This window comes from Aethalodelphis obliquidens, unplaced genomic scaffold, assembly GCF_003676395.1.
Source record: "Aethalodelphis obliquidens isolate GAN/ISIS:26980383/991018 unplaced genomic scaffold, ASM367639v1 scaffold45, whole genome shotgun sequence".
In the NCBI taxonomy this organism is placed as follows: Eukaryota; Metazoa; Chordata; class Mammalia; order Artiodactyla; family Delphinidae; genus Aethalodelphis; species Aethalodelphis obliquidens.
Genome location: NW_020837989.1, coordinates 4,125,028 through 4,151,891, shown reverse-complemented (window position 1 = coordinate 4,151,891; position 26,864 = coordinate 4,125,028). Strand labels below are relative to the sequence as shown.

Sequence of the window (26,864 nt, the reverse complement as noted above, 5' to 3'; positions counted from 1 at the left end):
CCATCCTTTCTCCATTCACATGCACATTCTCTGCTGCCAGTGTTGAGACCTCGACCTTTCCTTGAGGCTATTTGGTAACCAGTGTCGGGGCCAGGCCCAGCGACCTGCCTAAGAAAAAGGGTGAGAGAACGAGGCCCCTCGCCCCTCTGCGCCCCAGCAGTACCTCCAGGTCTACAGATGTTAAAAGGAGAGACCGCCATTCTTCCTCGTCCTCCACACTCCTCATTCCCGACCCTCGCTCAGTGCACTGAAGAGGGACTGTTTTCCAACTGTTTGTTTATTCGTAGGACAGGTTGTGGGTGCAGGTCAGCAGCTATGAGCACGTCCAGCACTGGTGCACCAGGAGCTGTGCTCAAGCGAAGGGCATGCGGTCCCAGGGAGGGGGCTGGGCCCACCCAGGCCCGAGGAGGACGCTGCCTGCTAAGCGCCTGGTCAGCCTCTTGGGCAGGTCCTCTGGGGAGATAGGGCCCGTGGCAGGAGGTCGTCCTCTTTGATAGCTCTGCCTGGAGATGTGGCTCTATCAGATGTTAAAGTATTTTATAAAACTACAGCGGGTGGTTTTCTGGACAGAGGAGAACTGAATGTTCAGGAGAATATCAGACTTTGGAAACTATAATGGTGGCCTTGCAAATCAGAGTGTCTTCACGTTGATACTGGGAGCCACAGGGTTCCTGGCAATGTCAGAAGCAGCTGAGCGAACCCAGGGTGGGGACTGCTTCCACCTGGGCAGCTCTGTGGTTTTGTGGTAGACAATAAGGTCTCATTGGAAAAGGCATTACTGCTAAAGTCATCCTGTAAAAATGGTGCTGAAACAACTGGTTCATCATTTGACGGGGAAATAAGGATTTTACCCGCTGTTCAGCCGTGTATTTCTTGCTTTAGTGGAGGAAGAGGGTTCTAGCTCCTTTGGTCCTGCCTCAGAGAGCCTAATTAGGGGCCTCAGTTGGGTGTCCCCAAAGGTCAGCAACTCTGACCCTACCCTCTGTGGCTAAAAGGGGGCCCCAGCTGAGCGGGGCCACAGGGTTTGGCCCTTGGTTTCTGCCTGTGGCTGAAGGTATTGAGATTTGGTCTGCGCCTCTTTTTGGTATCTCAGTTGTAATCACAGGAGGAGCTCCTGTGATTGGTATTTTCAGAGAGGGGTGATGTCCAATTGCAGTGGGGCAGAGTTGAAGTGGGGTCTTTATCACGCTGTGTGTCTGTGCGTGTGCGTGCGTGTGCGTGTGCGTGCGTGTGCGCGCGTGTGTGTGTTGGGAAGCAGTGGGGACTTGATCCCAGAACCGTTGCCAGGGTGTCCTGGCCCTGGCCTGAGTACAGAATGAGAGAGGCTTTTGGGGACAGGAAGGGGCAAAGCAGTATCTTCTGGTTCTCCCACCCCCTGGCATCAGGAGGAGCTATGGCTGGAGCCACACGGCCTCCTGCCACCTTTGTCATTCTCTGTCTTGGCAGGGCTACCAAGGAGTCATCTGGTGTCCCTCTCCCCTCCCACAGCAGAGGACCAGGGGGACCCCCCAGGAGCCCTGTCAAAGTGGCTTCTTCCCTCTGACTGGTCTCCATTCCAAGGAGCTATATTTTTTCGTTACGCCAATCCCTGGTCCCCTTTGGGATGATAGGGGTAGTTGGGGGAGCCCTGGTCCCCTCCTTGGGCCTGCTTTTCCAGGAGGCTGACCTCCCCCCTGCCCTCGTGGTTTGTCATCAGAGTGCGTGGCTGAAGGAGCGAGTTGGTAGGTGCGACCAGGAGGCCTCAGGCCACCTTAGCAGACCGTGCAGAGGGCACGGCTAGGATGGCACTCGGGCCGTGTCTTAGTCCATCTTCTTCGGGGGATCAGGGATGCTCTCGGAGAGCGGGGTGAAGCCCAGCAGGATCATGTGTCTCTCGTAGGCCTTGGTCTGCTTAAACACAGTGTCAGTCCCGTGGAGGTGGTCCAGCACCCCCAGGACCCCATAGCACTGGTTGAACCTGGAGGAGAGAGGAGGGTGCTGTAGGCGGGCGAGCTCACGTTCATTTCACCTGTGCCAGCCTCGCACACATTTCTGAGCCCTCCTATCCCACACCCATCCCCACCATGCTGCCCACCTGCTTCCGGTTAACCCAGGCGGTGGTGCACATATTCCTGGGGCCATTCCAGACTGAAAAGCTATGCTCTTCCTTTGGAAAGCTCTCTGTGATTTCGACGCACACAACTCAGAACCTGGGGCAAAGCCAGCTTGTTCAGGTAGGTTCTGGGACCACCTCCATCAGAATCCCCTGGAACACAACTAAATGCAGATGCCAAGGCCTGCTCCCCCAGATGCTTTGATTCAGTGTATTTGGAGTGGAACCCAAGAGGCTGCATTTGAGGAAAGCATCTCAGGTGATTCTGGTGCAGGAGTTTCCTAGGCCACACCGACGAGCCTGGAGGCTTTCCGAGCGTGCACAGACAGCTTCTGTTGAATTGCCTACGGGAATTCTATGCATGTATGCATCTTCCTGGTAGTGCCCATGGCTTACACTAGATCCTCAAAGGGTCCAGGACCTAAATGCAGGTTAAAGACCCATAGTGGCAGGAAGATCCAATATCAGACAGAAAGAGAATGGCAAGGTGATCTGGGTCCCAGGATGGTCACCTTTGTCCCCACCTGCAGACCTCGCTCTCCACTAGACCCGCATTTGAACTGAGACACCGGTGTCTGCTGTCAGGAGCTCTAGGAGTCAATGTGGGGGCTACTGCCCAGAGACCCACAGTGGGGAGGGTTGCCTTACTTGAGATGGTGGTAGTCATGGAATTCAGGTGAAGGCAAGAAGGGTAGGTGGTAGCCACAGTGGGAGATGATGGTGATGATGAGGACCAAAGAAAACCAAATGGTGATGGAGGACAAGTGGGATCCCATGACGATGGGACCCACCATCGCCGGCAGCATGTTGGAGACCTGCAAGGAGAGGGCTGTTCGAAGAGGGGCCCAAGGGGATGGAGGGGACTCAGGTGGGTGTCCGGGAAGACTTCTTGACCCAGATCTGGGGAAGCCGAATGAGTTTCTGGACTTGATTTGCTGGACTCCTTCAGACATGAAACTTAGGACAAGTTATTAACTGTTTGAACCTCAACTTCCTCATTAGCAAAATGAGGATTTACACAGTTGTTGGGAGGATTAAATGAGATAACTTATGTTGGGCATCTAGCATCGCCCGGCATATGCCAACAACAAATGGTAGCTGTTGAATGGGCAGAAGAGCGAGCCAGTGTGATCCCGCTCTGTGCAGGAGACTACCTTAGGGAAGGGGGTTGGCGCCCGCTGCCCTTTCCTCTGGGGGAGCCGAGCTCTACTCACCACATGCTCAATAGGATGTGCGTAGAGGGAGATCACACCAATGGGAGCTGTCCACTCGTGGTGTTTCTTGTGGATTTTCTTGTAGAGTTTTGGGTGGTGAAGGAGGCTGGGAAGAGAGTTAACAGTTGATAAATCGGCCAACCTCCCTCTCCCCCTGCCCCACCAGAACACGAGAAACCAAAGGTAGGAACTGGGGTTATATCCACGGAGCAAAGTTTCACATCCAGTGAAAACACACTGGATTGGTGCTCCGACAGCCCTGCCTTGTGAGTTCTTCTGGTGACGTTGCCTCTCTCTACCTCAGTTGTATGAGCTGTAAAATAGGGAGGATGGCCAGAAAGGATTCAATCAAGGGGATGAATGGGAAACTGCCCTGCCACACACATGAACGGAGATCCCGGACCCTCGTCGGTGGTCGCACATTGTCAGCGGTGGAGCGAAGAGTTGTCTTCGTGTTAGCTAGTTAGCGGGAGGCTCTTGATGCCAGGTGCTGTTGGTCGCACCCCTACAACTCCGAGGAGGCCAGGTTTCACCCCCGTTGGTGGGTGAACCTGGGAGAGTGAGGAGCTGGCTGTGCTCAGGAAGGAAAGCGCTCACCGGTGTGCATAGTAGAACAGCACTTCCTCAGTCAGCGTGAAGACTGCCAGCTCCAGGAGGAACCAGTGGAAGGTGGGTAGCTCTCGGCGGCAGGGGTCGCCCCCCAACTTGAGGATGGGATAGAGCCAGACCATCATGGGGAAAGAGATCACAAACTGGTTGAAGAGAACCGTGTGGATAGACTGGCGTAGTTTCATGGGGTCCACCTGCCCGGGGGGGGGGGAGAAGGAAGAAAGGAGGTGGATGAGAGTGTGGGAAGTAGGTCTTTCCCTTCTAGGAACCAGGCTCCTCTGTGAGCAGCTCTCGGGAGACCCTCGCTCGGGGCTGGATGCTAGGAGTGATGTCTGCCTGTAGCCAGCAACCCCTGAGTGCTGCCCGGCCCAGGGATGGAACCGCCTGGTAATGCCCTGCCTTTGGAAACTCCCCTCCCCCGGCCTTAGTTTCTGCCTGAAGCTGCCTGCTCCTTCCTGCTTCTGCAGCTTCCACCACCGTCCTCCCCATTTCTCTGGCCAGGCCCAACCCCACGGACTCCCGACAGGCATCTTGGGGAGCCTCCAGGGTGCTTGGAGAAGGCTCCCAGCTTCATTCCTTCTTCAGCCTTTTGGTCCCTGCTCGTCCAGAGAGCCTTGACCAGGACCAGGTGCAGAGATCAGGGTCGCCTGCCTCCTCGTGTGGTCCAGCCTCCCTGGGTGGGAGCCAGGGAGCTGCTATCTGCCCTCTTGTCCCGCTTGCTGTGAGCAGGTCTTGCTGGTTTTCAGGGTGGGGCTGTCAGGATGAGGGGCTGCCTGCGCATTCTCCCCAGAGCGCTGTGGAGAGCTGGCCTTACGTGCTCATCCCTTCGAGCCTCAAGACTACAGCCAGCGTTTCCTTGGGAACCAGTGACCCCTGACCCTTCCCTTTGTCAGAGCCCTGGAGCTCCTGGGAATAGCCCCATCTCCACAGGTCACTTGCTGGTCCCGATGAACTGGTTTGGCATTCTCAAAGGGGATTCCCTCCTGAGAACTGTCTGCAAGCTGGAGGGTTTCTGCTCCTAGGTGCGGCCGGGTTCAGCGTGGTCCTCATACTTCAGGCCTGCCTGTTCCTCTGCCTTTTCCATGTCCCGCATGTATTGATGGACCAGAATTCCTCCCATGGTGAAGCCAGGTCTGGGCAGCCTTGGTCTGAGAGCACCACAGAGGAAGCCATACACCTCTTCTAGCAGCCTTGACCAGGAGGTGAGTGTGACATGCGATTATTCACTCAGCTGATATCGAGCACCCTCTGTGTGTCAGGCAGTGTTCTATGTGCTGGGAAGGAAGCAGTGAACAAAAAGATTCCTGCCCTCACTGAGTTTATACTCTTATCGTTTTAAGTAGAATGGTCAGGGTAGGCTTCACTGAGATGGTGAGATTTGAACAAAGATGAGGGAAACAGGTATCTGGGGGAAGTGTCTTCTGGCAAAGGGAAGAGCTGGTGAAAAGGCTCCACGATAGGCCACACTCCTGGCGTACTTGGCTGGAGAAGAGTGAGGTGTGAGGTGGGGAGAAGTGGGAGGGGAGGTCAGAGCGGCAGGGAGGAGCCAGTGCGTACAGGGCCCCGTAGGCCACTTTGAGGACCTTGGCTTCTATTCCAAGAGAAGTGAGGGTCATCCCAAGGTTGTGAGCGGAGAAGTGACAGGATCTTACAGGGTTACTCTGGCTGCTGTGCTGGGAATAGACAGTAGGAGACCAAGAATACAAACGGGAAGACTAGAAGTGCTAAAGTACACATTTAACAGGATGGTGGCAATGGAGGTGGTGGGAAAGGGCTGGATCCTGGATCCCTTTGGAAATTGCGCCAATAGGGTTTCCTGATAGATTGGATGTGGTGTATGAGGGAAAGACAGTCGTCAGGGGTGACTCCAAGGCCTCTGGACTGAAAGGCTCCCCAGCTGAGACTGGGGAGGCTGTGGGTATCAAAGGCTTTGGGGGCTGGGAAAGCAGGAATTCCCCTTGGGTCATGTTGCATTGGAGATGTCAGGGAGGCATTTGGATGTTTAGTCCTGCACCGGGAGAGAGTTCTGAGCTCGAGAGGTAAATTGGCGAGCTGTTGGCGTTGAGGCGGTTATTTAAAGTCATGACGCCGAGGGGATGAGGACAGAAGACGACGAGGCTGTGCCCTGGGCGTCAGCGTAAACAGGGTGGGGAGGTTAGGCTGGGGAGGATCCAGAAAGGAGGCTGTGAAGGGGTGAGTGGCGAGCTGTGAGGACACAGGGGGGCCTTGGCAGCCGGTATAAGAAGCTACAACAGGATGCGGCATGAGCAACTTGTGGAGACGGCCCTGGTAGGTCTAATGAGACAAGCCTGCGACAGGAGCACTGGTGACCTAGCCCAGGACAATCGTGGTGGAGCGGTGGAGGTGAAGGCCTGATGCTAGGAGGTTTCTAGAGGAGGTGAGAGGATTGTTTTCTGATTATTTTAGGAGGTGCAGGCTGAAGGATTTAGAGTTTTATGGTGTCTGAACTTAGCTTCAAATGATGAAGCAAAAAATTATAGATGCATAGATATTTATAGTTTTATATACAGAAAAAGCACATATTGTAAAATGTTTAAGACAAGACTGGAGAATCTAGGTGGTATATAAATGAGTGATCAGGGTACTACTACCTTTTCCACTTCTGTATACGTGTTTTCAATTTTTCATAATTCTGAAATTTTGGGAAAAGACAGTGGACAGGGAGAAATCAGAAACTGTATAGACAACCCTTTAAAGAGCTTTGCTGCAAAGGGGACCAAAAATATGAGTGGGAGTGAGTATGGGAGATGGACGCAAGGTTTTTGGTTTTGGTTTGGTTTTAAGCTGGGAAAAATTATAGCAGGTTTGTAATAAGCCAGAGAGTAAAATCCAGAAGAGGAAGAAAAAAAAAAGGACAAAAGAAAGAGAAGGAAGAATTGCTGGAGCAACTTGCTGGAGTAAACAAGAGGTGCTGGGTGTAGCGTGCAGACAGTGGAGGAACGGGCTGGAGTAGGACCAGAGAGAGGCCACGGGCTGCAGCAGGTGGGCAGTCAGAGCGTGTGCGCAAGTGCTGCCCCCAGGCTGCGGTGGTGCACGGCTGGGGGAGCTGTCTTGTGCTTGAAGGCAAGGCCACCCTCTGGGAGGAGGTGACGCGCAGAGGTGTTGAGGATCTGAGGAGGGAGGAGAGGCGTGAACTAGCCATCCAGTCCGGGAGAGTGGGAGGGTACCCAGAGCCGGGCGGCGGGGGTGGCTGGTGGTGTCCTATGAATGCCATTGCGTTCAGGTCCCACTCGATGACCTGTTTCTGATGCCTTAGGTCAGGGGTCAGACCTTCTTGGAATGGGCCGAAGACGAAATGGCATCTGGGGCTTCCTTCTTACTTGTGTGACTACCTGAGGGTGCACACAGTGTAGGAGCAGATGAGACGAGCTTTCCAAGAACAGTCTAACCTTGAACTAGTCAGTGTACCTTTCTGAACCTCAGCTTCTGCCAAATGCCACGAGACCTTCCCTGTGTGGCCCTCCATTCATGGTAGACTGTGAAGTTTATTGCGCTAGGTGATTCTCTTGAGAGCTGATGTGGCCTAGTGGTTCAGGGCACAAGCCCTGGTGTCACAAAACTTGAGTGTGAATCATGGTTCTAAGCCATGTCACATTTCAGAGCCTCTGTTTTCTCTTCTGAATGATGAAGATGTTTACAGTACTTGGCCTTGAAGATGTACGCATTCAGTCAGTGGTGCCTGGTAAGGAGACCTCCGTGGTCTGACAGGTGAAACATTCTCAAGGAACAAGCCCTGCTTTTAACCCTTTGGCTCTGGTCCCTGCCTGCTAAGCTGGACATGGAGGAGGCCCCTGCCGTCTCAAGTGAGGGGAACTGTGAGCCAGGCCAGTAGCTCTGGTTCAGGAAGGGATGGTCCTGAAAGCCTGGATCAAGGGCACTATTTCTCAGCCACTCTGCTTTCTAGAGTGCTGGCCTGGGTAGCATTCCCTGAGAGCTGAGGTGACTCACCCAGGCACCTGGACAGATAATTAAAAATGATTGTCTGGGCTTCCCTGGTGGCGCAGTGGTTAAGAATCTGCCTGCCGATGCAGGGGACACAGGTTCGAGCCCTGGTCTGGGAAGATCCCACATGCCGCAGAGCAACTAAGCCCGTGTGCCACAACTACTGAGCCCACGTGCCACAACTAGAGCCTGGAGCCCGTGCTCCGCAACCAGAGAAGCCACTGCAATGAGAAGCCGGCGCACCGCAACGCAGAGTAGCCCCCGCTCGCCACAACTAGAGAAAGCCTGCGCACAGCAACGAAGACCCAACGCAGCCAAAAATAGAAACAAATAAATAAGTAAATTTATAAAAAAAAAAAAAAAAGAAAATGATTGTCTTGTCTGGGAAGGAAGCCAGGATGTGGTTTTGGTGGAGCTGGGGTAAAAAAAATCTGGGTTTAAGAATCAGCTTCTTCCTTGTTGTGTAAGAAAAGGCTTCTGAGGTCGTCAGAGTGCTAAGCAGGCATGCCGGGCTCAGGGAGCAGTGAACAGTGGGGCTCAATTCCCCGGCCTGTGTCCATCCAAGATATGTGCTTGGCTTTTCCTCTCCTTCGGGGCCAGGAGTTCCTTGTCAGCAAGGTCCAGGCCTTGTTTACCATGGATGACCTACGTACTATTGGTGGTACTGAATAATCAGGAAGGAGGACCTGCTTAAAAAACCACCACCACCGACACATTCACAATTAATATGATAGTGGGGTTATGCGTTGTTTCAGCAGCTGTGTCCCTCTCTCACAAGGGCAGCTGTTATCCTTGTTTTCAGCATCTAGTTATTGCTGTCCCTTCTCCCATGGATAGGTGGAGACCTACCTGACATATCTGGGACTCGGTCCAGTGCTGGGCTGAGACAATCATTTCTGTTCCTAAAATGCTGGCCACAGTGCCGTAGGCCAGCACAGGCAGGTTGAGAGCCAGGCCTGGGAGCCAGAAGATTAGTCTTGACTGACATTAGTCTTGGCTGGCTGGCTAATGTCATATTATTTCCTCTCTCTAATCTTCTAACCTGAGGGAGCCTTGTACAGAATCACTTGGCTCCCACCGGCCCCGGTCTCTCCTGGGCCAGCCAGCAGAATTTGGAGAATGTGGCTTTAGCCCCTGCGTTCTGTGCCTTGACCAGGAGAAGCTGCAGCAACACTTACAGGGTCATTCTTGCCGACCTGAATTCGGTAGCGGGAGATGAAGTTAGGCTTCCCAGTTGTGTCAACCACCAGTAGAAGTCCACTGACGGTCCAGAAGAGCAGAACGGGCACCTGGGTGGCACCTGAGGTTGGGAAGAAGAAGGAAACGTCAGGACAACTTCAGGAGCTGGCGGCGCACGTATTCCCCGAACACATGCTCGGTGGTAACTGAGGCTGCGTCGTAGGCAGGCCCTTGCCAGGGCCTTGGTGTCTGGGTGCTCGGCGCTGGGGGCCTGCCTTCAGTCTTGGGGTGACAAACCAGCTGTGGGGACTGGAATGGGTCACTTAAGGAGCGTCTCTATTTCTTTTCTTAGCTGTAGAACGGGGACAACAACCTTCTAGGCGGTTGGAGAAAAAAACAACACAAAACTATGGTAAGATGTATGATACACTCCAAACAGAAATGAATTTCGGTTGACATTTGGGCGTCTGTGCCCACTGAGCCCTTTAAGAATAGCCAAGGAAGGGAGAAGCAAAGGGAGAAGCAGAGGAGGAGCTTGGTATGGTACAGCTCACCACGGGCACTTGGGTTCCCCAATCCCCATGACCTTATGATGACATGAGCAGGGGTACTTCAGGCGTCCAGTGAGCATTTTCCAAAGTGGAAAACCCACCTCTCAAGGGGCTCCTTGGTTAAAACAGCCTTCACACCCTACCTTCTTGGAGAGTCAGGGTCCAGACAAGTGTGGTCACAGCTCTGAGAATTCCTGTTTGACTTTGTTAAATTCAACCTTTCTCAGGCTTTTCTTTACCCAGCACTCTGTCTTCTCAGAACATCTGAGAATAGACTGGCCATTCGTCCCTGTCTGCCCAGGACAATTTCAGTATGTATCCATCATATCCATCATGATTAATAACCCCTTCTTTATTCTCACAAATGTCCCATTTCGATGATAAGTCGTATGGTCTCCCCACCCATTAACCTCCGATAGAACTGATGTGCTGCAGGGTATTTTAGAAAATACCGATCAACACAAATTTAGATAGGGCTTTTTGCCCCACATCCCACTTTTCCATGAAGTCATCCCAAGTATTTCTGTTCTCCTCCTGTGAACAAATAAGCACTTTGTCCACCCCAGTTGGCAGTTATTCAAGTGACGTTGTAGTGTTACCTAACTCTTGTACTCTTAACTTTATTTTTCCTTGATTTGCCACCTCCTCTAATTTCAATATTCCAAGGAGCAAGGGTGTTTAACTTAATTCTCTGTCTCTGCATTCTTCCTCCAGTACCCTTCTTGCTCCATCAATCACTGTGCCGTGTGGCAGTTGATACCTGAAAAATACTTGGCTAGCGCTGTGAGGAAATGGGATTGGCTCAAACATCCTCAGGGCAGTTTGGCAGTATCTGAAGTGAGGAAAAGATCAGAGTGACAGACTAAAACAGAGACAGAGAGACAAAGACAGAAAGAGGGGAAGAAAGAAAAGACATACACACACTCGTGCACATAAATGCCCATCTCAGCAATTGAAAAAAAAGCACAGTAGAACATTTAAGTAACCTAAATGTCCCGGATCTTAGTTCCCTGACCAGGGATGGAATCCAGGCCACGGCAGCGAAATCACGGAGTCCTAACCACTCGAATTCCCAGAGAATGGACTAAATTGATTAGAATATTTCCACACAATGGAATAGACAGGACAGCTTACAATATTGAGCAAATCTATATCAGTTGATATGGAAAGATGTCCATAATCAATTCAATGAAAAAAAGTTAAAAAAATAGTAGATGTCGAGACTTCTCTGGTGGCTCAGTGGTTAAGAATACACCTGTCAATGCAGGGGACATGGGTTCGAGCCCTGGTCTGGGAAGATCCCACATGCCAAGGAGCAGCCAAGCCCGTGAGCCACAACTACTGAGCCTGCACTCTAGAGCCCGCATGCCACAACTCCTGAAGCTCGAGCACCTAGAGCCTGTGCTCCGCAACAAGAGAAGCCACCGCAATAAGAAGCCTGCACAGCGCAACGAAGACTAGCCTCCTCTCTCTGCAACTAGAGAAAACCTGTGTGCGGCAACGAAGATCCAAAAAAAGCAGCCAAAAATAAATAAATTTAAAAAAATAGTAGATGTCTTTTAAATTTAACCAAATATGCAGTATACTAACAGTGCTTATTTCGTGGATATGAGAGGTAGGTGATTTTCACCTTCTTTATGCTTATTTGAATTGTGTGATTTTTATTTATTTTATTTAAGTGAGCATGTATTTACTTTTATCCTCAGAAATAAGAAACTTTATTTTGAAAAAAAAAAAAAAACTTAGGTTGGTTGTTGCCTAGCGGGCCACCCTTCGAGGTGCCTGCCTACGTGTCTATCCAAGGGCTCCTGGAGGAATATACCGAATGAAAATCACAAGAGGTGATCTTGAACTGTTTTCCAGTTCTAACATTTCAAATGGCAAATATATTTTCTCTCTGGTATTTGCTTATCACTGAGGTGATAAGTGGTTTTCCCATCATCGTAACAGAAACATATAAAATGTTTTCCCACCACTCTCCCCATGTATATTTGCAATCTGCATTGTTCTTTTCAATGAGTGCTTAAGATTCCATTAACCTGTCATGTTTAATATTCAGCCCATTTTCGGAGTTCTCTTCCTAGAAGAAAGCAATCATCAGAAACATTTTATTTCTATGTTTGCTTTGTGACAACTGACACTTTTTAATCTCCCATTCTAGACTGTGACAAAGTGTTTTTGGTTGAGGTTTGTTTTGTAGTTATTAATTTTCTTCCAGTCAAACGGTGACATAGTTTTTTAATAGGGTAGACATTTTACCTTAATACTTTATCTTAAATATCTCTATATCCTACAAATGAGTTTGGCACAGAATAACTTAATAAATATTATGTGAGTGAAAGAATGTATGACGGCGGACAGTCACTATTGTAGATAATGCTGTCATAAATACCTATGTTAAAATAGGTTTTTTCTTCTACTATGTTTTGAGCTTGCTTTCAGGCTTTGGCACTGTCAGTAAATACATTTTGAGTGAACACTTGCTGTCAAGGCCCAAGAGCCAGCTAGATTGCACTAGGTCCAAGGACACAGCCTCACATGAGACAGAACAGCCCTTTGCACTTGTGGACCTGACATCTAGAAGCAGGATTACTGCTCTCACAAGCATTCGTTTTCACACAAACGATTTCTTTTTTTATTTTTCTATTTGGGGGGATGGAGGAGGTGTCTCAACTTCTTTTCTTAGATATCCTTAAACATCCATTCCATATTAACCCCCAAATTTAGCACTCTGGGGTTACCACTGCCTTAAACTTTAAGTCCTCATTCCTTAGGGTAATAAACTGAGAAGTCCCAAAGTAGAGAACAAAAGAAAAAGAATTAAGCTATAACCATGTACCCAAACCCTAAGTGCTGGTGGTCTGGGAATCTCACCTAGAATGTAGAGGAGCCACTCCTTCCCTTCGAACGTAGACAGCAGCCTCTCCCACTGGGCTTGCCAGAAGTAGCCAGAAGCACCCCAAAATCTCTGAAGATGCCTTGAAAGAAAACTCATTCATGTTTCTGGGTGAAGACTGGTGGGTGGACAGCTCCTACATCCATGCTCTGCCCATAGACCGCCACCGCACGGCCCCCAGCTCCCGAATTAGAGCTGGCCGAGAAGACTCACCATGTGACTGAGTTCCAGAGGGCCACAAGCAAGAGAAGGCCAGAGCCCAGGATGAAAGCCGTCCTCCTCATGGAGCCCCAGATGTGTCCCTCCTAGGGGAGGACAAGAAAGCGTCAGGTCCCAGCAAGCCTCCTGCCTTCACACGCAGCTCACTGCTGAAGCCCGGCAGGAGCGAGGTGGCATCAGGATCTCGATCGTGCCACCATGGCACATCTGCTGACCTTTTCCCAACTTCCGTGGGAAGGCTCTTCCTTATCAAGAGCTCTCAGGCTGTGTGCGGAGGTGAGTATGAAAGTTAGAGCTTAAGGCTGGGGGAGGGAAGAGAGCAAACCTGATCCAGAGAATCTAGCATGCAATTGCGTCACCCAGAGAAGGACAGGTGAGCCTTCCGAGAGCCATGGGATTTCATGACCAGTCTTCTTGTTGAACAGAGATGCAGATTATTTGTACATTGGAATCACCTGGGAGCTTTCAAAAACTCCCAGTATCCGGCTTACTCCCCAGCCCGATTACATAAGAGTCTCTGCCGGGGCAGGGGAGGTGGGGCTGGGCCTCCCTGTCTTTTAAAGGTCCCCAGCTAATTCTAATGGACAGGCGGAGCTGGGACGGCCATCACAGAAGAATCTGCAGAATCCTTGATGAGGCCACAGGGACTTCAACTGTGTTCCTGAGCCAGGCCTATTTTCCCGTGCCCATCACCCTTTTGCCCTTGAAGAAAAGAGTAAATAAACATATTTTCTGACTTGCAATATGTCCTCTGCCTTCCAGAGATATTAGTCTGGGCTGCCAGCTGAACGGGACAATGATGGCTTCTAGGGGCAAAGAACAGACCGCTGGCCATCACTGGGCGGTCCTTACATGTTCTCCTCCAAAAGCCTAAAACAGTGGTCATTGCGAGCTCGATGGTCAACCAGCAGGTCCCAGACTTGTGGAAGGAAAACCCTGGCTGCCAGGTGTGTCACCAATTTCTATAGTACCTTGGGCAGGAATGACAAATGTCCATCACAGCCCATGTTTCTACGCCCAGATGCAGTCTGCTAATATTCTTTCGTGGGAGAGGACTGGAGGTGGTGGTCCCTATACGTGTGTGCAGTTAGTGAACCAGGTCACATACACTGTTGTAGGGGAAGCTGATCTAATAGGGGGCCAGGTTTTAATCCAGCCTTTGGAGATCTAAAGGAGCAGACCGTTTTGACTGACTCATTCAGAGCAACCTGACTCTGCACTGACTCTTTTCTTCTCTGATTACCCTATCCCACTCTTGATCAGAAGTTAGTAAGTCGTTTTCCATGGCTAGTGAAATGTTTTTAAAGGTCTACTCGGGTCCTGAGATTTGAAAAATGACCTTCTCTCTCTCTGAGCTCTGAAAATGACCTTCTGTTTCCCTCTCTCTCTCTCTGTCTCCCCCCGTTAAGGGCTGGATCGCCAAGACCACAGAAACTTGTTCTTTTATACAGACTGTTCAAAGGTCACCCCCAAATTTGCCAGACAGTTCATCTTGGGCTTTTGCAATTAGTCCTTTTTTGGGATTCAAAGGACCCTTTTCCTGAGCTTTCCAGATCCACTAGGAATTTTTCATTTGAGTTTAATCAAATCAAGCCAAGTCAAATTTAAAACCTCGATTTCACATGTAAGATTAGATGTGTTTTCAGGGATCGTGGTGTTTTCTCTCTCTAGCAGCGTGAGGGCCAGGTAAAGTGACAGGACAAAGGTCTCTGGGAAGGGCAGGAGCATGCAGCACAGAAGTTATCTGGGCTCAACAGCTGGTTCCCACCCCCCAGTTCCCAGCCCCCAGTGGGCCTCTCTTGTCCCCAGAGCAGCTGTAGAAAGGGGTGGTTCCAAAGGCCTGAGCCTGGGACATTCTAAGGGCCAAGAGACCTTGGTGGGACAGCTACGGGGCTCTTCAGCTACCTTCATGCAGGCAAAGGGGCTTGAGTTATAATCAGGCAGCTGGAGTCAAGTGATTCTGCTCAGCTACTGAAGCGAGCACTTCACTGATGTGTCAGCTATATCCCGAAACCTTGGGGGGGTGTTGTCAGTTGTGCTGCAGGCGCAGATGTGGAAAGGGTCACTGGCTGCGTTCTCACCAGTTTGGTGGGTGAGGTGCTCGCGTTTACCTGCTTTTGCTTCCCATTGTGTGGCACACTTCCAGCTTCTCCCTTCATCTGGAATGAAAAAGCACAGGTGAGCCTGGGTGTCATTTTCACATGCAACCAAGGAAGTAAGGAATAGAGAGAGTCAAGGTGAATGGCCAGCAGTGGTTTTTAATGCCGGCAACTCATTAAAATCACCTGGGAGTTACAAAAAAAAAAAACCACCACCAAAAAAAACCCTGGCGGACAAACTGATTCTAAAATTTACATGGAGAAACAAATAAGCAAGAATAGCCAGGAATACAGCAGAAGAGTAGAAGAGGGACGGGCACGAGGGATACTAGGTCTAGCAAGTCTTAAAACACGTTATAAGGCTTTTTAAAAGACTTAATTATGCTCTTCTCACTTCTTCAAGGTAGTAAAGAGTTGTTCCCGTGAGATAAAAGAATATCAGTGGACTCTTAACCAGGACTTAAAGAGTAGCTCTAACTTGAGTTGGTTCAATTGTGTATTCTTTGTTATTATTTGTCAGTTTAAAAACAACAACCAAGGTTTTTCTGAAACCAGTCAACAATTCTATGGCCAAGTAGATGGATAGGAATGCGGTGCATAAAACTCCTTCTAAAATGCTGTCAAACAAGAACTGGTTAGAAGGAGAATAATTAGAAACGTGTTTGAGATCTCCATTTGACAGTATGACAGGGTAAATCTTTTTGGAAGTCTTAATAAAACCAATATCTAATAAGATAAGAGAAATTAAGGCTTGATCATTTTTATTTTCTAATGTGATGTTGCAGAATTTTCCTGGTTATATAAAGATAATGATCAAATGAAAAATAAAAGTTATTTTAAGGAATCCAAATAGTAGTTATTAGACAACTGAATAAAAACTCTGATGTCAAAAGGTGGTGAACACAGATTAAAAACCAATTGCATCTCTACTTAGCAAAATGAAACAAAAAGGATAAAAAATGGCATTGTCCATAATATATGCTGAATGAGATATTTTTGGCCACGTAAACATATTTTTTAAACATCTTCATTGGAGTATAATTGCTTTAGATTATCGTGTTAGTTGCTGCTGTATAAAAAAGTGAATCAGCTATATGTATACACATATCCCCACATCGCCTCCCTCTTGCATCTCCCTCACACCCTCCCTATCCCACCCCTCTAAGTGGTCACAAAGCACCGAGCTGATCTCCCTGTGCTATGTGGCTGCTTCCCACTAGCTATCTATTTTGCATTTGGTAGTGTATATGTGTCCATGCCACTCTCTCACTTCATCCCAGCTTACCCTTCCCCCTCCCCGTGTCCTCAAGTCCATTCTCTACTTCTGTGTCTTTATTCCTGTCCTGCCCTTAGGTTCATCAGAACCATTTTTTTTTAGATTCCATATATATGTGTTAGCATACGGTATTTGTTTTTCTCTTTCTGACTTACTTCACTCTGTATGACAGACTCTAGGTCCATCCACCTCACTACAAATAACTGAATTTTGTTTCTTTTTATAGCCATGTCAACATATTAAGTGTGCTTTTCCCTGCTTTTATTTTTATGCATCACAAGTCAATGCATACAGAGATAAACTTTTTTGACTTAAAACATAAAAAGCTTTATTCTAAAGATTATACAATACTTTGGTACTAGAGGTTTTTTAAAAAAATATTTTTAATTAATTAATTTACAGCTGCATTGGGTCTTCGTTGCTGCACGCAGGCTTTCATTGCGGTGACTTCTTTCTTCGCGGAGCACGGGCTCCAGGTGCGCGGGTTTCAGTAGTTGTGGCTCGCAGGCTCCGTAGTTGTGGCACACGGGCTTAGTTGCTCCGTGGCATGTGGGATCTTCCCAGACCAGGGCTTGAACCCGTGTCCCCTGCATCGGCAGGCGGACTCTCAACCACTGAGCCACCAGGGAAGCCCAAACAGGTGGATTCTTAACCACTGCGCCACCAGGGAAGCCCGGTACTAGAGTTTTGAGGACGATATTCCTTTTACTACAAGCTAGTTCTATACTGTCAAAAACATCTACAAAAGTATATCCTCCACACTTACACACATACTGCACAGAACTATAAAATCCGGCAAGGTAGAAACTTTCTGGAATTTTCCAGTGTATTTTCAAGGTACAGCAAGCCAAAAGAAAGCATCGTGGACAAGTATGCATGCTGACTCAGGCAGTGTTTCCAACGTAACTCTAGTGTAACACGTTCATATACATATACACCCAGGGAATATTTCAGAAGCATCAGTTCTTTACACCTTACACTTGATCACGGATGTGGGTACGTCTCTGACAGTTCATCCTGTTCTTGTGCCAACACCACCTGACTGACCCTGCAGTGGCTCCATAGTGAGGTCAAGGCCAGTGCTATCTGCTGTTTCTTTTTGTTCTTGTTGCTGTTGGTGTGTTTCTTGAAGAGACATAGCCTCTTGGCTTTGTGGTGTCGTTAGGGTTGAAATGCTATTCATTGTGTCTTCCATTTGTCGCATTTGAACATCCAGTGTTTCAAACCGGTGTTCAGATTGTCCGTCAAGGCAGAAGTCTTTGTCCGTGTTCATACTCCTCAATGTAGCATCCAAAGATCTGACTACACCTGCCAGACTTGCCTTTGCTTACTGCTACTGCAGTTTGGTCTCCAGCTGCCACGGCATTTACCCTAGGCTTTATTCTCACAAAATTAAGTGCTAGGTTTTTCTGATGGTTTGTGTCTTTGGAGTGTGTTCTTGTGACTTCTCTGTGCCAATCTGAATGACCTTTTAGATCTTGGCCTTTTTCAGTCTCTTCTTTATCACATTTCTTGGCATTTCTATAAAGTGTTTTGCAACAAACTTTGTGTTTCTCCATATTTGAAATAAAGCCATGACTTCTCTGTGAAGGTGACAGCCTGGGACGGTGGCTGGGTTTGGTGGGAGGGTGCTTGGGGATTGCACTTACCCTGAGTTGCTGCCCAGCTTGACTTGGTTGACTGTCCCCCTACTTGTCTTACCATAAAGGTTTTTTTTAAAATAAATTTATTTATTTATTTTAATTTTGGCTGCGTTAGGTCTTCGTTGCTGCACACGGGCTTTGTCTACTTGTGGCAAGTGGGGTCTACTCTTCGTTGCGGTACGCGGGCTTCTCATTGTGGTGGCTTCTCTTGTTGCGGAGCACGGGCTCTAGGCACACGGGCTTCAGTAGTTGTGGCACACGGGCTCAGTAGTTGTGGCTTGCGGGCTGTAGAGCGCAGGCTCAGTAGTTGTGGCTCAGGGGCTTAGTTGCTCCGTGGCATGTGGGATCTTCCTGGACCAGGGCCCAAACCTGTGTCCCCTGCATTGGCAGGCAGATTCTTAACTACTGCACCACTAGGGAAGTCCCACCATAAAGTTTTTTCTTTTTTTAAAAATTTTTATTTAATTAATTTATTTTTGGCTGCGTTGGGTCTTCGTTGCTGTGCGCAGGCTTCTCTACTTACTGAGAGCGGGGGCTACTCTTCGTTGAGGTGCGCGGGCTTCTCATTGTAGTAGCTTCTCTTGTTGCAGAGCACGGGCTCTAGGCGCATGGGCTTCAGTAGTTGTGGCACGTGGGCTCAGTAGTTGTGGCTCGTGGGCTCTAGAGTGCAGGCTCAGTAGTTGTGGCGCACAGGCTTAGTTGCTCCGTGGCATGTGAGATCTTCCTGGACCAGGGCTCGAACCCATGTCCCCTGCACTGGCAGGCTGATTCTTAACCACTACGCCATCAGGGAAGTCCCATCATAAAGTTTTAATAGATGAAATTGTGTGCTAGCGCATGAGTAGGCAGATATATACAACAGATTAGAAAGTCTGCAAATAGACCTTAAAATATACATGGGAATTTAGTATATAATAAAAAGAAATCAATATCAATGGACTCTAAACTGAAAAGATGCTGAACTTCCTCCATAATAAGAGAAATATGAATTAAAACTATAATAAGATATTATTTCTCACCTGCCAGCGTGACAAAAATCCAAAAGTTTGGCCACATGCTCTGCTGATGAGGCTGAGGAGACTTTAAAATTGTATTTGTTCTTTTTAAAAACATCTTTATTGATATAAAATTCACATACAATACAATTTACCCATTTAAAGTGTACATATATAGGCTTTTAGTATATTCACAGAGTTGTGCATTCATCATCACAGTCAGTTTTAGAATATTTTCATTATCCCAAGAGAAATCCTACACGCTTTAGCCATGAATTTCCTGTCTCCCTATCCTCACCCCCCTCTAGCCCGCAATAATCACTAGTCCACTTTCTGTTTCTGTGGAATTGCCTATTCTGGACATTTCATATTAATGGAATCCTACAATATGTTGTCCTTTGTGGTTGGCTTCTTATACTTAGCATAATGTTTTCAAGGTTCATCCATGTTGTGGTATCTATCAGTACTTCACTCCTTTTTATTGCCAAATAACATTCTGTCATATTGATATATCATATTTTGTTTATCCATGCCTCTGTTGATGGACATTTGGATTGTTGCCACTTTGTGGCTGTTATGAATAATGTTATGAACAATTTTGCATAAGTTTTTGTGTAGACACGTTTTTATTTCTCCTGGATATATGCCTAGGAGTGGAATTGCTGGGTCATATAGTAACTATCATTAACTTTTCGAGGAACGTTAAGTGGTTACACCATTTTACATTCCCAACAGTAGTAATGTATGAGGTTCCAACTTCTCTACATCCTCACCAACACTTATTATTGTCACTATCGAATAGTGTCACGACCTGGTTGAAGAGGAGCGTTTCAGTTCATCGTCCTGCCGTGTGACAAGGGTGAAAGAACTTAGAGAAAGGAGGCCAGGTGAGTTTCTAGATGGCAGAGCCAGGATCAGGCCCAGCTTCCAATATCGCTAAGGATGTTTTATTCTTTTGTGGATGTTTATGCTTGGTTTTATTATTCTAGATGCATTTTTACCAGCTTTGACCTTAGGAAATACAGCTTCCCCTTGACCCTCATTCCTTACAGAATACTTAGGCTGGAAAAGGGAAGAGAGGAATGGTGACATATAAAGTGCCTCCAGGGGTTTGAGAAGTTAGGACAGCAGAGGGAGGTGATAAGCTGCTCACCAGCTCCACTGTGAATCACATCACAGCAGAAGGGAGGCAGTCCGCTCAGAGGAAAAGCCTGTCAGGGAGAAATACTGGGAGGTTTGATTCCCGGTCAGGGAGATAGCATCCGGTTTAAGAAAAGGCACCTGAATGTTTGGTGCAGTGTCAGCCCAGTCTCTACCTGGAGGCAGGGGAATGGATTTCAGCCACACTATAGCCCCCCCAGCCCCACCCCCCCAGGCCTGCTTCTTTGTCACCTCCACTCCCTCCTCCAGCACCCTCTGTTGCCTGGCCGGCAGCAGGAGAACCTGCTGTAGCTTGGAGGTGTGGAGCTCCACCTTGTGCTGACTTCTCAATAAAAAAGAAAGAAAAACACACAACAGAAGAGAAGGAATAAAGTGAAGCTGCAGGCATTCACTCCCGGTTCTGACCCAGGAGGGCAGTCAGGATTCCTTTGCTTACCTGAGTGTTAGGGGTGCTCTATAGTCATATTCTGTACCGCCTGAGGCCTCCAGAGGATAACTGCACAAGCGTTTCAGGATGACAGGTCTCAGCCCCAAAGTATGGGAAACAGCCCTGCCCCACATCGGGGACCACAGATGTTACTCAGTAACCTGAATTTATAAGGATTCCCAAGAATTCTCCTTTTTAAAAAATGTTTAAAATTGTATTTTGGAGTATAGCTGATTTACAGTGTTGTGTTAGTTTCAGATGTACAGCAAAGTGAATCAGTTATACATATACATACATCCACTCTTTTTTTAGATCTTTTCCCATATAGGTCATTACAGAGTATTGAGTAGAGTTCACCGTGGTATACAGTAGGTCCTTAAGAATTCTCCTTTAAGTAGTGATTTTCAAAAAAAAAAAAAAAAAAAGTGATTTTCTCCATCTTCATTGTGCTGAACAATTCCTATTGGCCCAATTCCCAAGTTTGGCCCACATCCTCAAGACGGATACGGGCCCATTCATGAAGTTACCTTTCACACATTGGTAGAATTCTGGGATGAAGCAGGGTCATTTTCAATCTGGCAGTTTGCCTTTTGCCTGGAGTCCCAGAAAGCACAGATCTTTAAGTACCTAGTTGTGCTAGGTACTTTGGGGGCTAAGCCTGTAAAGTGTCTTAATGACAAGGAACCAAATATGAAAGGAAACACCTCAAGTTGGGAACGACTTGGAGATCTTAATATCTGCAAACCATGGCAGAAAGGTAGACCCTTCACATCACCATGCATTTCCCTCCTCAGTGCTTGTTAGGAAGTGTGAAAGGCTCTGTGGACCCTGTCGAGATATCCATCCTGTTTGGGAGGGAAGCTGAGGGGATTTGGGGTTTGTTTCTTTGTTTGCCTGTTTGTTTCTTTAGCTACCAGGACTCTTTTTGCCATGCCATGCCACAGGAACTTCACTTACAAGTCAAAGTCTCATCTAGCTTTTCCCCGATATCTTATCATCACCGTTATCTTTGCCAAGAGCTTGCAAAGCTAATAAGACACGGTCTTTGACCTTTTGAAGCTCCTCTATTCCTTCCAGGAACATTTACGAAGAACTTACTATGTACAAGGATTCCTGGAGGTGCAAACTCTCAGTCTAGGTACATGAACCCATCATTTCAAAAATCCATATGAAAAGTGCTAGCCTAAGTTCTGGTCCAGAGCTAAGAAAACACTGAGTAGGGCAGGAGGTCTGGCATGCCCAAGAAATCTTTAAAGGAGGACAGTGCCCAGGCTTTCTCGTGGTCTCCAACCTTACAACCAAGCCTTTTCCTCCTAAATTGCATTTTAGCTTATCCAAGGAATGCTGGGTTTTAGTTATATCATACTTTTTAAAAAAAAAATCAAGGTAGATGTAAGAATCTGCCACATGAATATCAAAACTTCCATCGAATATATTCCTTACCCTGTTATTTAGTTCCCCAAATGAAGTAGTGCACTTTTTATGAGAATACAGCTGATAAATTCTTATAGAGAAATTAGTGCACAGGACTTTTCCTCTTGGGGAGCAAACTTGTGGTTGCTAAGGGGGAGGAGGACGGGGGAGGGATGGATTGGGAGTTTGGGGTTAACAGATGCAAACTAATATATATAGAGAGAATGGATAAACAACAAGGTCCTACTGTATAGCACAGGGAACTATATTCAATATTCTATGATAAACCATAGTGGAAAAGAATATAAAAGAAAGAATGTATACATATGTATAACTGAATCACTTTGCTGTACAGCAGAAATTAACACAACATTGTAAATCAACTGTACTTCAATAAAAAAAATTAGTTTTTTTTTTTTTTTTAAAAGAAGTTCTCCTCTTTGGAAGAAGTGGTATGCTTACTTGTGGAATGCAAAAAGGCAATCCATTTTGGTCCTTCTCACCCCTTTTTGCTTTGGCTGCCTGTAATTTCAGAGTTAAATTTAATGCTCAATTATACTTCTTGGGATTGTTTTTTCCTTTTATATAATCCAGTATATAAAAAATGATGTGTGTCCAAGGATGTTCATTGTGGCATTGTTTTTAATGACTAAGAATTGGAAACACCTTGAATTCCATCAATAAAGCGTTGGTTAAGTAATTATAGTACATCTAGTAATGAAATATTCTGTAGCCATTAAAGGAATAAGGCAGCCCTATGTGTACTTTCCAGAACTTGTAGGTGAAAAAGTAATGTGTGGAACATGTGTGTGTGTGTGCTGTTTATGTATACATAGAATAATACATAAAATATTAGACTATTGCTGGAAGAATATATAAGAAATTGGTTACAGTGGTGGCTTCTGGTGAGGTGAATTCGGTGGCTGGGGGTCAAGGCAGAAGGAAGGCTATCTTTCTACCACGTGCCTTATTTTTTGCCTTTTGAATTTTGTACCATGAGTATATTTTACCTATTCAGAAAATTACAGAAATATTAAAAAATTTTAAATGAATTCAGTGCTCATTCATAGGAAATATTTTATTGAAGATTCACAGAGTAATTCATTTTTACTTTACTCTTCATCATATTAATTGCAGTTCCTTAAGGGCTTTGGGAAATCTTTGTCTCCCCTGAAATTTCATTTTTCATATTCATAGCATTCATTAGATTATTAAAGGTAGCTACGACAAGGACCAGTGCCCTGTTTATTCTTCTTCTTCTTTTTTTTTTTTTGGTAATGATTTTACATGGTCCAAAAGCAAAGCAATAGCAGTAAAGCACCTGGTTCTTTTTTCTACAGATCACTGCCCCCCACCCCCACATCAAAACAGTATAAAAGGTATTTATTGAGTGCCTAATGGGTTCTAATCAGTTTTTATTTTTCTGCAACTATTCTACTGCATATATCCTTTTATTGGAAGCTATCTCAAACCCTTCTGAGATGGAGGCTGGATGTAAAGTATTAAGTAGGTATTAAAATTAAACACCTAAGTGAGACTAGGAAGGCTGTCAGTACAATAAGACCCTGGGAGGAGGCGGCTCTGTTGACGCCACAGGCAGGGTGCTGATGCCTGCTGTGTCCATGCCATAGAAACTGTTTTGCTGAGACTGAATGATTAGGGGCTGATACCTAAGCTTGACCTTGGAACGTCAGCCTTCAGGTCAAAGGGAAAGTGACTCTTTATCTTTTGGTGGTAGGAAGGCCCTGTGGCTGCAGGAGTCATAGCATTTATCTGTTGACATCTGACTTCATTAGAAGCAATGAAACATTTCCTGATATGCCATTTTTCTTCGGCTAAGCCAATAGGCCCACATGCTATTTCCTGAGATGTTTGTCTAGGCAGCTGACTCCTCTAAGCTACACAACCGTATCATTCTTCTGAATATTTTATGATAAAGCAGCTTGTTTTCTGTGCCTCTCTACATCTGTAGACTTGTTTTCAGTTTTAACTGAACAGAGTCAGTCAGAAAGGTTCCATGGGGGACCTCAAACACGGTGGGCCGATGTGTCTTCACCCAAAGAATTTCCTTGACATTATTTGCCAGTGGTATTGTTCAAGTTAGAAATTTTGGCAAACAAAACCAACAATAGCAATTATTAAATATTTACTATGTTAAGGTACTATAATCATTACATTTTTATGGTACCTCCTCTCTTTTTCTCTACCTTTTGAAGTCTCCCATCTAAGAGCTAGAAGTTGTCTTAAGCTCATCTATTCTGATGCCCCCATGTTCCATTTGAAGAAATGGAGGCATAGAAATCTTCATTATTCAGCGTCAAATTACAGTTATTTAGTGGCAGAACTTGAATTCAGTGCTCATTATACCGATTAAGTCTGCAAAAGGTATAGAATGTGCTGATGTCGGTGAATGCAGGGTGGGCATTTGGATTGTAAAAGGACACAAAGGAATGAGATCAGCCTCTATCAGCCACAAACAATGGATTAGATATTGTGTGTGTGTGCTTTTTTTTTTAATACAAAAGGTAAAATAGATAATAAGATAATAATCATTCTTTCAAGAAATATTTATTAGGGCTTCCCTGGTGGCGCAGTGGTTGAGAGTCCGCCTGCCGATGTAGGGGACGCGGGTTCGTGCCCTGGTCCAGGAAGATCCCATATGCCGTGGAGTGGCTGGGCCCGTGAGCCATGGCCGCTGAGCCTGTGCGTCCGGAGCCTGTGCTCCGCAACGGGAGAGGCCACAACAGTGAGAGGCCCGCGTATTGCAAAAAATAATAATAATAATAAATTAAAAAAATAAATTCCACCAGCTAAACATGTGTTTAAAAAAAAAAAATATTTATTGTGTGCCAGATACAATGCTAGCTACAGAGGATACAAACATGAATAAGACATGCTTCTTGGTCCTATTTAATAATGTAATACTATATAACTTTGATTTTCCAAGTGAGAAAGTATGTAGGAGGAGGATATGAAATAACATTTATGATGAGAATGCATTCAGAGAGAGAAAGAAATTAAATGCACTAAAAGTAAATATTCTAATACTTAATAACAATGAATTGATTCTCCCTTAAAGGGATTTCGATAGATATTATAAGATTATCCAAATTAGATACTTTTTAGTTTGGTTGTTTTGAAAGCAGATGATTCTGACTGTTTTGAAAGCAATGATTTATTGCAGAATCCCCAATCTAGGTAAATGGCACAGTGAGCCTATAGTGCATGTTCACAACCTAAAAAAATCTGAAGACAGGGGAGGGGAATGGGATGAGGGTGGGAGAAGTAGACAGTTTAATTTTAATTTGTATTTGTCTGCAGTCTGATTCTTTCAGATTCTAGCTTCCTGGATATTCTGCATGGTTGATGAAGGTTCCCATTTTATAGGTACAAGATATATTATCTTTATGTGAATGTGCATGGTTTCTTTGTAAATATCTCATAAAATTATCAGAAAAAAAAAAAAAAGACCTGATGGACCATCTGGTCTACCCCTTCCATTTTTATCGCTAAAGAGATAGGCTTAGATAGCAGAACTGACTTGTTCCAAACTCCACACAGTTTCTGGCAAAATCCAGGCTTCCTAACGCTTTGCCTGGTGCCACATGTGTTTTCAGAATAGCATAAATTCTATTTCATACGGGAGAGGACTACTCTCCTGAGGACTGAAACTCCCATTACTTCAGCCTCTGTTCTCAGGCTGTTTGTATTCTTGGGAAAAGCTGAACAGCCTGCCTCTAGTTTAAAGCCTCTGATGAAGAGGGTTTCGAGGAACTGCTATGACCAAGGTCTGTACGTACGTGAGACTTTTACAGAGGGGAAAGATACTCATTCAAGAAGGTAAAATGCATGAAGGAAAAGGTTGAATTTTGAGACAAAAAATTACTCCCTTTGGACAGTTTTAGCAATGCTCCCTTCACTGCTTTTGCCTTGGGTACTTATACCCTTTATGATTTACTGCCCCAGTTGACTGCATGCCCGTGAAGCTGAAAGCCTGCCTATTTTGTTTACTACGAGATCCACAGTACCAAACACAAACCTGGCATGTAGCAGATACTCAGGAAATATTTGTTGAATAAACAAAAGAAGGGTAAAAGAATTAAAAGCCTTATTTTTTGCCCTCAGAATGTGTCCAACATTTGCTCTTGAACGTTTCAGCACCTTTTCCTATACTACACACTTACCTTTCTAAGGTCAGAAGCTAACGCTCAGAGCATTTGTTTTGCCAAATAGAATTGAATCTTTATATCCCAACCAGAGAAAGTTAGTTGGAATTGCATATGAAACTGAAGCACCCTACAAGTCTCTGTCTTGTCTTGCTTGCCTTATGCCCCCGAAGACCTGTATAGCATCCTGAAAACCAGTGGCCCATTGTTCACACCCGTCTACACACACTGTATTCCTCTCCCTCGGTAACCTCTGTGGGAATCCTTCCTGAGCTACTACCAGGACATCAGCAAGTCTGAAAGTGGAGCATCTGTTGATAAATCCCGGTATGTCGATCGAAACAGCTTTGACATGGTTGTCCACCTTCTAGTCCCCACATCGACCTGGGGCCTTTGCGATTTTAAGACTGTTGTAATTGGCCCCATCCCTTCCAGGTGACCCTGGCAGGTTAGAGAAGAGAAGCAATTCAACCACAGTTGCCTCCTGGCAGTCTTTTTCCAGTAGGATTTTCGAGTTCTGATTTGGGATTTTCTCTTTCATGTGGTTTTGAAGCCAAAGCGAGTCCATTTGACAGAATTACCTGTCAATTGCTAGAAAAACAAGACTACGGAGGAGGTCGATTGTACAAACATGGGCAGAGGACCGCAGACATTAGTGAGACAGAAAGGGACTCTGTGTACTAAGAAAACATCCCAGGACATTGTTCAGAGGCAGATCTCACCTGCCCTGTAAGTGGAGAGGACAGAGAGGTGGCAGAGGTGAGAAGGGTATGCTTTGCCTTTCTATAAGTGAACTTGGACGCGTCCTGACCTTGGCGACCAGCTTCCCTGCCCAGCAGCTCCCGCTCACCTCTGCAGTGGGCTGTGTCCCAGCTCCTCCAAGGTCCTGGCACAGCTCAAGCTCGCTTTCTCTTCCTTCAGCCCCGACGCTGGCAGCTGCTGTCGCTGTGCTGCCGCCTCA

At 46.5% G+C, this 26,864-nt stretch overlaps 2 protein-coding genes and 1 long non-coding RNA gene across 4 annotated transcripts in view; 2 read left to right on the top strand and 1 right to left on the bottom strand.

The window, feature by feature from the left end:
* Positions 1–261: 261 nt before the first annotated feature.
* On the bottom strand, positions 262–26,864 carry FAXDC2 (fatty acid hydroxylase domain containing 2). The gene is made up of 9 exons (XM_027081453.1): positions 26,754–26,864; positions 14,835–14,882; positions 12,718–12,809; positions 12,483–12,586; positions 9,057–9,178; positions 3,904–4,109; positions 3,307–3,412; positions 2,741–2,907; positions 262–1,957 (listed from the first exon to the last, which is right to left on the bottom strand). Exons 2-9 carry the CDS (start codon positions 14,880–14,882, stop codon positions 1,801–1,803), a joined length of 1,002 nt encoding a protein of 333 aa, XP_026937254.1. The 5' UTR covers positions 26,754–26,864; the 3' UTR covers positions 262–1,800.
* On the top strand, positions 4,106–10,890 carry LOC113606813 (uncharacterized). Its single transcript, XR_003427701.1, has 3 exons — positions 4,106–5,117; positions 9,410–9,469; positions 10,323–10,890. It is a non-coding gene; the product is annotated as an uncharacterized LOC113606813 (long non-coding RNA).
* Positions 12,832–26,864, top strand: part of CNOT8 (CCR4-NOT transcription complex subunit 8) — a 49,893-nt gene continuing 35,860 nt past the window's right edge. The window contains exons 1-3 of one of the 2 annotated variants that reach the window (XM_027081455.1): positions 12,832–12,999; positions 13,486–13,670; positions 19,539–19,623. The gene's annotated coding sequence lies outside the window, so the exon portion shown is untranslated. The remainder of the gene's footprint in view (positions 13,000–13,485; positions 13,671–19,538; positions 19,624–26,864) is intronic. The other variant, XM_027081456.1, reaches the window with a different exon arrangement.

What these genes read in the sequence shown, in the direction of transcription:
- FAXDC2 (XM_027081453.1), bottom strand. Translation starts at nt 14,882, where the DNA reads ATGAAGGGAGAAGCTGGAAGTGTGCCACACAATGGGAAGCAAAAGCAG. An exon ending in AGGTCGGCAAGAATGACCCT is followed by an intron (nt 4,110 to 9,056) that starts GTAAGTGTTGCT and finishes CCCCCCGGGCAG; the next exon opens with GTGGACCCCATGAAACTACG. An exon ending in CACATCCTATTGAGCATGTG is followed by an intron (nt 2,908 to 3,306) that starts GTGAGTAGAGCT and finishes CTCTCCTTGCAG; the next exon opens with GTCTCCAACATGCTGCCGGC.